Source organism: Ceratosolen solmsi, unplaced genomic scaffold, assembly GCF_000503995.2.
Source record: "Ceratosolen solmsi marchali unplaced genomic scaffold, CerSol_1.0 scaffold27, whole genome shotgun sequence".
Taxonomy (NCBI): Eukaryota; Metazoa; Arthropoda; class Insecta; order Hymenoptera; family Agaonidae; genus Ceratosolen; species Ceratosolen solmsi.
Window position 1 is genome coordinate 3,560,350 of NW_011948426.1, and position 10,658 is coordinate 3,571,007.

The window sequence follows — 10,658 nt, forward strand, 5'->3', positions numbered from 1 at the left end:
CCCCCCCCCCCCCCCCCCCGCCCCCGACTATTCTTCTATCGCTCCATTTCCACTACGAAGTCATGCCACTTACAGTCCAACCGAATCAAAGTTACACCCGCCTTTACTCTACCGACTATACACTTTGTGTTGCCCTGAATTTGGAAGATCAAGCGTATTTCAGTCACTGCTGTTATTTTTTATCAACTGTAGAGTACGAAACTTTTAAAAAAACTTTTTAACTTTAAAATATTGTGCCGAAACTTGTATTACCATAGTAATATTAGGAACAAATACACGCAGGCGACATATACACATTTCCACGCATAACATCCAAAATTACTTATATATATATATATATATATATACAAGTGCTTCTTTCTTATTTTTTTTTTGTTGTATTTTAAAAAACAAAAAAATGTAATTGGCTGCCAAAAATGTGATAAATTTAATCATATAAATTGCATTGAATAAATTTTGTACACTCTTTATATATTTGAAAGTTTATATTATTAATTTTATCCTATTAGTCGATTGAAAAAAATCAGATAATATGAATCTAATCACTCAGCGATTTTATCGATTTTTATGATCTCAAAATGGTTTTAAAAAAAACGAAAATAAGCGGCGTGTCGATCATTGTACCTTGTTTAGCCATTGTCATCGTCAATAGGAACAAGATAGAAATTTATAGGGCATTTTAATGGTAGGGTAACTGGTGTAGAAAATGAAAGAGAAAAGTATTGCAGCTCCGCCGCAGTAGATAGAACTTCCCTCACAAAATGGAAGATCGATTCTTTCTTGGCTGAGGAAATATCTCGTAACTCACTTCACTAAGCTCTTTAGGAAACAGGAAATTGTTAGTTCTCGGAGAAACGGGAGACAAAATGATCGATAGGTGACAGCCATATAAGCCTCGTCTAAGCTCGGTGTTGCACTAACCAACAAATAATTTCTATTCATACACAAACTTGTTAGAGCTTAGTCACTTATTCTCTTAATATCAACAGTTGAGCAAGCGAACCCTTGATAATGTACGGTCGCTCAATTGCAAATAATCTAACTCAAAGTTCAATGTTATTACTTTACTAACACTGCTTTATACGTTTAAGATTTCATAAATTTTTTGTCTAAGTACATCGTTACATTTTTTGCACATTTTTCGTATTTATTATACCAATAAAAATCCATTGGCAATCACTGCCTTTTAGCAATAAGCGATATTGCGTGTGAAAAAGTCAGCACGGATAATATGATTAAATTTCTATAATCTATTAACTTCTTACGTTTCATCTGCTGAAATTTTGATAAATTTGATAAAGGCGATGATCACTTGAAGAAATAAAATCATACTTTCTCTTGCTTTGGATTCAGCGGTCGCGTTTATACTCGCTCTTATCATCTTCTCGCTTCTTTCGTTTATCAATCGCGAAGGTCAATCGAGAATGGTGGCTCAATTTGTCCGAACGCTCTATGATTTATTGATTCTGTTTGATTGGTTATAACGTGCAGGGTTTATATAAATCTTCCAATTATAACTTTATATTTGTTTTGTGTATTATGGAAAATTAATTATTCAATACTATAATTAAAGGATAATTGATTAATTTTTTACGGCATTCATAGATAACGTGACGTTGGACAATATGTTAAATCTTTTATTTTTGCAAACGCTTAATTTTATTATAAAATTTTTCTTTTATTTGAAAATATATTTCAAATTGAAAATTAAATTATTAATACAAAATAGAAACAATTATTCTTAGTGACGTTTTAATACGTTTTAATTTATCTTATACATGACAAAGTTCAGATTTTCTAATTGTTAATAAATTAAAATTATTTCTCGAAACTGATTATTTTATTATTTTATTTATCGTTCAAACTATATTATTCGACTGTTTGCAAAATGAATGGATCATTCGCAAAGTACGTTCGTATTACATCAAAATTGAGTGCAATTAAATGTAAATATATATTCAGCACTTTCTCAGATCTTCTATCGAATATAATATTATTATTATATGGGGTTGAATGAAATTTAATGGTCTCTTTTCAAATAAAATTTTGTATCATATTAAAAATAATTATATTTTAAATAGGAATATTATTACTCATGGATAGCATTGAACGGAAATTTTTTTATTCATTTTAAATCGTTACATTACATTCATATAAATTATACGTGTAGAAAGTATGCATGTAAATGCACAAAAAAATTCTTAAGAGTAAAATGAAGTATGCTAATGAAAATTAATTGGTTTCGGATTTATATTATAAAACATTGTATATTTATTAACATAATCTTATAAAGTTATTAAATTTTAATGCGATGAATTTGCTGGGCACAAAAAATTTCTATTAATTTTAAACATTAGATATCTGTTGTTCTTAAATTTTATCTGTAATAATAAATTTCATTTACAACAATATTTTCAATACACTATAATAAACGGAATAACAAAATAATATTTTATGCATAATTTTGTACTTAAAAATTGTTATAGTAATATATATTTATATATAATGATGATTGAACATTGTGACTGTAAAAGCAAAGAGATAGAAAGACACGAACAAATGGAGATTTGTGATTAATAGAAAACCCAAAATAAAAGGAACTATAATTCTTCTTTTTAAACAGCTTGTCTGATTCATGTAATGTATAACTTTATAACTTTCATATTCGATATAAAAATTAATTATATAAAAATATTAATAATTAGAAGTTGAATCAATGTTTAACTACCTTTTCGATTCCAGTGTTTGTTAAGTAAGTTTGGAACAATTTAAATAGTAATAATTAATATTTTTAAAATAAAGTATTCAAATAAATATATCAATTATTAAATAATTCAATAAAACATACCATTAATATATTATACTTTAAATTGGAAAGATCATAATTTCTATTTTCCTATGTATTAATCTAAAAAATGATTACCTTGGCTTATTACGAAATTCTAATAAATTATTTTCCTTAATTGAATTCATGGTATTAATGATAAATAATAATCTTGATACGTCACTCTCTCTCTCTCTCTCTCTCTCTCTTTCGCTTCCAATCTATCTATCTATCTACCTCTCGTCGTTTTCAAATATTAATTATTTAGTTATATATTAAATTAATTCTCTTCATTTTCTGCATACTCAGGTTCTGAATTTAATTTTAATAATTCTCGTATAAGGTAATGTCAAAATTTATTAACTTAATTATAAAGTTAAAATTAACAATTATTAAGAATTTATAAAAGTCAATTAAGTATATAAGGAGAAAGCTAATTTGATTTTCTCAATAGACGCATACAACTATAATGAATAAATTGTATATCTCTGTTGAAGTAATAAAAATATATATATCAAATATATTGAATTCACGTTGTTAAATGTTTGAACAAATATAATATTTATATTTTTAATTTAACTTTTAATAGAATATAAGATTTAAAAAAATAAATCCTTACATAATAATTACTAACTATTTTTTGAATACTTCAATTTAGATATTTTGCGAATAATATATGCAATTTGCATTTATTAATGTCAATATTATTTATGATGTCCCGTTATCAATTTTCATAATTATCAATGCTTTAGGTAAAAAATATTAATATATAGTTGTTGTGATTTATACAATAGTACGTATTATATAGCATCAATATCCTTCTATTTATATTATAAATATTACAATTGTATTGTTTCTGTTTATCTAATTTTTTTTTTTTTTTTTTTATAAAATATGTAAGATGAAAAAATCAAAGCAATGAAATTTGATGCTAATTGCAAATTAAAATAACGTAAGAATATCTGAATAAGTAATTACATGTCAATTTTATTAATGAATCATAAATATTTTAAGGCTCCACACGTTAATGGCAAAAATATATTTTAGTTTCAAAGTTTGCAATAAGTCGACTAAATACTTCATATCTATTTATAGTGGAGCAGGACATGAAATATCAATTTTATTTGAAAGCCTATATAAACATTGCATATCGCAAATTACTTTTTATATTGTACGAAAATATCTTGAAGCTCAGTAAAGAGAAAAACTAAATTGAGATTGTTATTATTTTATTATTAAATAATGTACTTAACCTATATGCTTAAAAAAATTTAAAGTTTCTTTATGTTCAATTTCAGAAAACTATAGGAAAAAAAAAGTTTTCCTTCGAACGCATTAACAATGTTTACGATATAGACCATAAGTCATGCTTACATATACATTTTTAATTCTCGCAAATGAAATATTTGACATTTTTTATATAAAAAGTAGTTATGACTTAAGTTATGCAATTATCCCTACCCCAAATAAGTTTCGATAAAAATGCAATACTTACAGTAATCGTATTCACACTACTTCTTTCTCTCCTGCATGTGTTTGGAGCTAAGAATGCGATTGACAACACACATCTCTCTCCCAAGAATACTGCGCTATAAAGCTCTTGAAGCGGTTCTTTGCGTCTTTTCGTTTAACTCTGGCATATCCCGAGAGTTTACAAGGTGATTAACAGATAAAAGGGTCGAGGAACGAAAGTTCATTCAACCACAAGTGCTAATGCATAACGTCTTTAACGACTTGTATTTGCGGAACTTGTCACTTACATGTTAAATAACATTCAACCCGTAAATTTAATTTTGCCTTTTATATCTATTTAAATAGTTTATTATCAACACGAATATCGACTATTATGCTGCCGTTATAAAATCCTTTAATGTACTGGCATTGATTTCCTTTCAACGAAAATATTCTTACTTTATTGCATTTTAAATACCATAATTTTTAACCATTAAGCATTTTCGAATGATTAATTGATTGACAAGTAAAACTACAATTTTTCAAAATTCCTAATGCAAAACTTTTAAATACCCTGTATTATAATTCATACACGCTATATTAATTGCATATTACTTGCGTTTAATTGTGTCTAAAATTATAATAATATTTTGTAAAAATATAGATTTTACGAATTTAAGATTAATTTAAGAACGTTTAGATCCATTTAAACGGATATCGTCCTCTGTGGTTACATAATTTTTCTAAAGTATTTATAATTGCAATTATATTTCATTATGACTCGTATCGCAATATTTATAATAATTATAATACGAGTAAAATAAGAGAATTATTGCAATTGCATAAGTCATTATCAGTTCAGAATCCATGGTTTATTAATCAATAATAGCTCTACTAACACTCGATTCTGAGAGAAAAAATAATAGTAAATATTATTCAGCTCTCGAGTGATTATAGGCGACGTCGAGCCAAAGCAAATTCAAGCACAAAGAGTCTATTTAGGCGCACGTGCACCTGATAGAAACGTTTCAAATTAGCCACATATGGTAAACATGACATAAATCGAATTATACATGTCGACAGGAGCAATTGCTCGAAAAAAAGAGGAAGATTATTTTTAAACATTAAATAGTCGAGCGATTAATATCCGTTGTATCGGTGGAACAAATCATAAATGAATATAATTTTTAGATTATGATTATAAAGTCTGAATTTTCAATTTAATGCAATATCAGTATCTGAAATGATTGTTATGGATATAATAATTATTAGTGGATAAGTGATTAAAAATTATATTGTTTATATTGTAAAATTATACTGTTTAAATTGGATCGAGTATTATTTTTTATATTGAATATTGAAATTACAAAATAATATTTATATTCGTGTGCTTTGGTTATCCTTTTTCTATCATTTCATATTATTCATATTTATTTTGATTATGTCTGATGAAACGAAATCGAAACGATGTTTGTTCAACATTTAAATTAAAACAAATATCAATGCTCTAAATACAGGTATTTTAACTAGTTTGAATATCGTCCATAAATTCCTAATTTATTTGATTATCCATAACAATTAATAAAAATATTTTTTATGTAATGATAATATTTTCACAAATTTACCTTAACACATATAAATTCTGTCGATGCATGTATTGAAAATTTTTTTTTTATTTTTTAAAACTTTTTTTTTGTATTGAATAACAAACAAAGAAACAAAGAAACAAAAAAAAAACAAGTTTTAAAGACGTTATATATTGATTATAGTTACTACTTTAGTTGTTACTACTACTACTACTACTACTACTACTACTACTACTACTATTGACACTACTACTCCAACTACCGTAACATATTGGTGCTACTTGGATCCTGATAAGGATCCTGCATCGTAAAGTTCCTGACTATCTGTCACATTGCACTTTCGTGTCTGATCCTTCTAGAGAACTCACTTCTCTACCGGATTGTATAAGACAATCAAGATCATTCGCTAATCCTCATTTAATGAGATATCTTACCTTCTCCAATCTATCAGTTGTATTACACTCACTTTTCTACGTCACAGATACTTAAAAAATTCATCGCATCCTACATATGTATACAGTTATTTTTGAAAAATAACTAATGATTGTATGTAATTGATAAATTGTATATTTATTTGTATTTTTCTACATCATTGTGATAGTTGAGCAATAGATCTAGAAGAGAGCATGGACATGGGTACATAATATCGCAATCAAGTTTTGTCAAATGTGCTTTATCATAATCATCGTGAATGGTTGTAGTACTCCTAGGGTAGCTAGAAAAATTAATTTTTTTTAAAACATTATGCGATTACCGTGTATTATTATCACTTTCATATTACATATCATTTCATAAAATAGAAGATTTTTTATTATTTAAGTTATTAAAAGCATTTGAAGCTAGCCGGTGGTCTAAATTTCTATGGAATTGCTGGCATTACAAAAGCTATAAAGTAAAGTAAAATTATTTCTTTTAGTTACATACCTAAATATAACTCTTAAAATATCTTCAATAAGAGAAATTCCCGGAGGATTTAAGATAAATTTAGATTCACAAATAGTACGTAAAATACACTGACTTCCAGGCAGACCTTGGCTGAAAAAATATTAAAAGATTTTGGAAAAATAAAGATAATACAATGACTTTTATGATTATTTACAATTATTTCTCAAAATTGTCATGAGATAATAATGAGTGAGATAGATAAGAAATTAACCTATCCAATGCCGATTCAAAATTAGCATAAAGTTCGCGTCTTTGGCGTCTGTGGGGCCAAATTGACCTTCGCATGGTTAATGGCTTCCGCACATCGACTCCCTCTGGAATTGGCCAGATCATGTCAAATTCTAAATCAAGATTCCAGTTGGTTGGTTGTCGGATTTGAATGGACTTGAGAAGCGTTGTTGTTAGCTAAATAATAAACAAAATACGAGCACTATGACACAATGCGTACATATTTGATAAATATAGGTTAGAAAAAGAAAAGAAAAAAAAAATAAATAAATAATGGACAATAACGAATAATTGTACTCACAACAAAGGCGCTTCCCTTTGGAAAAGTCATTGATCTCTTTTTCCTCTTAAGAATTGTAGATGGAATCCTGGATGAATTTATCATCATTTTATTAACAAAGCAAAGCTCCTCAGCCACCAACCTATCAGACACAATAACCACAATAGTGCCTATTAACAAAAATAATAACCGCATGTCAATAATACTATCGTTCAGCTCCGATTTCTTTCCAAAATACGACTGAAGGTACTACATGAGCATTATCGTACGACAAGTTTAGAGGATCTAAGGTGAGAATTGTTGAGTGAAGGAAGCGGGTTACCTCTTAAATCGGTCAAACGTCATAACTGTTAGCACGACTGGTCACGTGAGGTGCGTTACCCAAACGAGTCATAAATAGAAAGGACAACATCGTGCCGTATGGACCCTTCGTTCATCCGAATTTCCCGCTCATCTTCACCGAGATCTCGATCCGTAGATTGACGTCATCAGTATCTCGGGCTTCCGGATGTTTGGTTGGACGCGATGGTGAGCCTCTGGTTATGTCGATAACCAAGACCAAGACTCCGTACGTCCTAGACTCCTATTTTCCCTGTATTCACGAAACGCCCGGGATTATCAACGTCCCGAAAATAGCGAGAACGACCGCCTTACGGATTCATTACGGATAACAGAATGCGCAGCATCCCACGTGATGTCGGTATCTATTGCCACTGGTTATGCCTTTTATTTAACTGCGCCCTCGCTTCATGAATAATTTATGGTGCTCGTTGATGTAAGAAAAGGAAGAAGGCTTTAAAATATTTCACCGCTGATGCTAATCTTCTTAGCGAATATGTAAACAGGATTGTAACGTCGAGGATGTCTATCTTGTTTTTTGACCGCTTTTCATAATGCCTACATTACAAATTATAATAAAGTTTTCTCTATTAATTAGGAAGTTCAAAAAAGCTGCTGCTGCTTTGCACAAGGACATTATCAAATATTGTATATAATATCCGTTTATTCTCCTCTTATATTATTACCACCTGTTTCATTTTACTTAATCAGATTATGTACATTACATATGCAAAACTCGTTAAATGCAATTATAAATTCAACTCATGACAATAATTCATTCCTTTGGAAATATGCTAGAGTATTTGTAAAGCTCGATAATTTTATCTGGAGATTCATTAGTACATTGAATCATAATTATTTTACTTTATTTTATTTTTTTATCTAATAAAATGAAATATATTTATACAAACATTATACGATACAAGCATGTTAAAAATTTTTAAGTAAACAATATTTTCCATGTAAGGTAATAATTTAATATTTGATGAATTATGATTTTCTGAATTGTAAATATTAATAAAATTAACATTAAACCATCTTACTTAATTACATAATTCTATCAAAACAGAATAGGATATGAGTAGAAAATTATTTTTTATATTATAATGTATTGAAAAAGAAAATTTGTTTACTTAACCATTAATTTTTATTGCATTGGAATTTCATGCACTTTAATAATTGTTATTTTTAGTAGACAAATTTTAATAAATCCAGTGAGACTTATTTTAATGTAGCATTGTTCTTAACTTATTTTGCATTTATTATTACATCAATTATAAATATATTCGAATACCTACATATTAGAATACCTACAATATAAATGGCAAAGGTCCTGTTTCATTGTATAATTAAAAGTTATTTGATGATAGATGTAATGAAAGATGATGAATTAGATAAAGAATTTGAAAAACATATTCATACAATACGATACTTCATACATATTTTTCAATCTAACATAACATAAATATATATATATATATATATATATATATATATATATATATATATATAATTATTTGAAAATGTAAGGACATAAAAAATAAATTAAGGACATAAAAATTGACGTCATATTTATCTTTCATATAATTTTTAAGATATTGTAAGACTAATTAAATTAGTTTAAGCATCTTATAATTAAATATCTAGAAGCTTTTATGAACTTTAATTGACTTTCAGAAATGAAACATTTGCTTCAATATATGGTTAGTGAATATTTAAAAGTCAATTTGCATACTTTTATATGTAATCTTAAATAATGATTTATAACTTTGAAATTAATAATGATATTTCAAATAATAAAACTGATTTATTATAACATGATAAAACTTGTTTCCTCGTAAAATTTGGTTGTCTAAAACTTGACGATTGCAATTATCATTTTTACATTAAGAAAAATACAAACATTTGAACATATTACATAAATAGATCAGGAAAAGGAAAATAAAAAGTTGAAATTTCTGTACTTGGAAATTCGAGTGAGATACATGATTATTCTCGACAAAGTTTGTTGAACTGTGGTGTGGTATTATACACGCATAAACACACACACACACACACGAACACACGCACACACACGAACACACACACACACACACACACACACACACACACATAGTAATAGAAAATGGCATGACAACGATGCAAATAGCATTTACTGAACGTAACTTTCGTTTCACAGCATAGTTTTTACACATGTGCATACATTTGTGTCTGTGTGCGCATGCGTGTGTATATGCGTAAGATAGTAACATACCTCAGTGAGTTATTCAAGCTGCTGTATTTTCCGATAATGGTTTTCATTAGACAACAGGGTTTTATTTTTCTTTTTGACTTCTTTTGTTTACGCTGCTTCTATGAATTTTAATGCTGCCTAGTAATCTACAAAGTACAGAGACACTCAACTAGAGTTGTAACAACGATAAATCATTATTCGTGAGAATAATTGTAAATTTAAGATCGCTAATGCAATAATAAGGAGACCGAAACAAGATGAGCTCTATAAATAACGATGAAAGACTAATCTTCGCAAGATGTTTAATCGATATGAAGTTTTACTTGCAAATTACCAATGAAGCAAGACAGATGGAAAAATTAAATATAATTTTTACTGGCAATTTAATTAAATATTATTCATAGCAGATAAGAAGTGAAATCGATCGATGTATATTCGAATAATATTTCAGATTGTTTAAAATTTTTTTGGAAATAATCATATTTCAATACATTTATATTATAATAAATAAACATAACATATATAGTTTGTTTTTGGAATGGTCATTATATTACAATTGAATATTTTCTTTTGACGAATAAAATCATTTACTATATTTTAAACGAATAAAGTATGCTCTAATTTTTTTTCTCGAAATTTAAAATAATTTAATTTAATAATTTGAAATAATAATAATAATAAATAATTAATTTATTTATTAATCTATTATTAATATTATCGATACTATAGCCTATGGGAGAAATCTTAGTTTCTTTTTTTCCTGACAATAAT

The 10,658-nt window shown here is 27.4% G+C and overlaps 1 protein-coding gene across 1 annotated transcript; it reads right to left on the bottom strand.

The window, feature by feature from the left end:
* Positions 1-6,432: 6,432 nt before the first annotated feature.
* Positions 6,433-7,727, bottom strand: LOC105363327 (uncharacterized). The gene is made up of 5 exons (XM_011500994.1): positions 7,656-7,727; positions 7,337-7,564; positions 7,019-7,212; positions 6,787-6,897; positions 6,433-6,577 (listed from the first exon to the last, which is right to left on the bottom strand). Exons 1-5 carry the CDS (start codon positions 7,725-7,727, stop codon positions 6,433-6,435), a joined length of 750 nt encoding a protein of 249 aa, XP_011499296.1.
* Between the last annotated feature and the right edge of the window lie 2,931 nt (positions 7,728-10,658).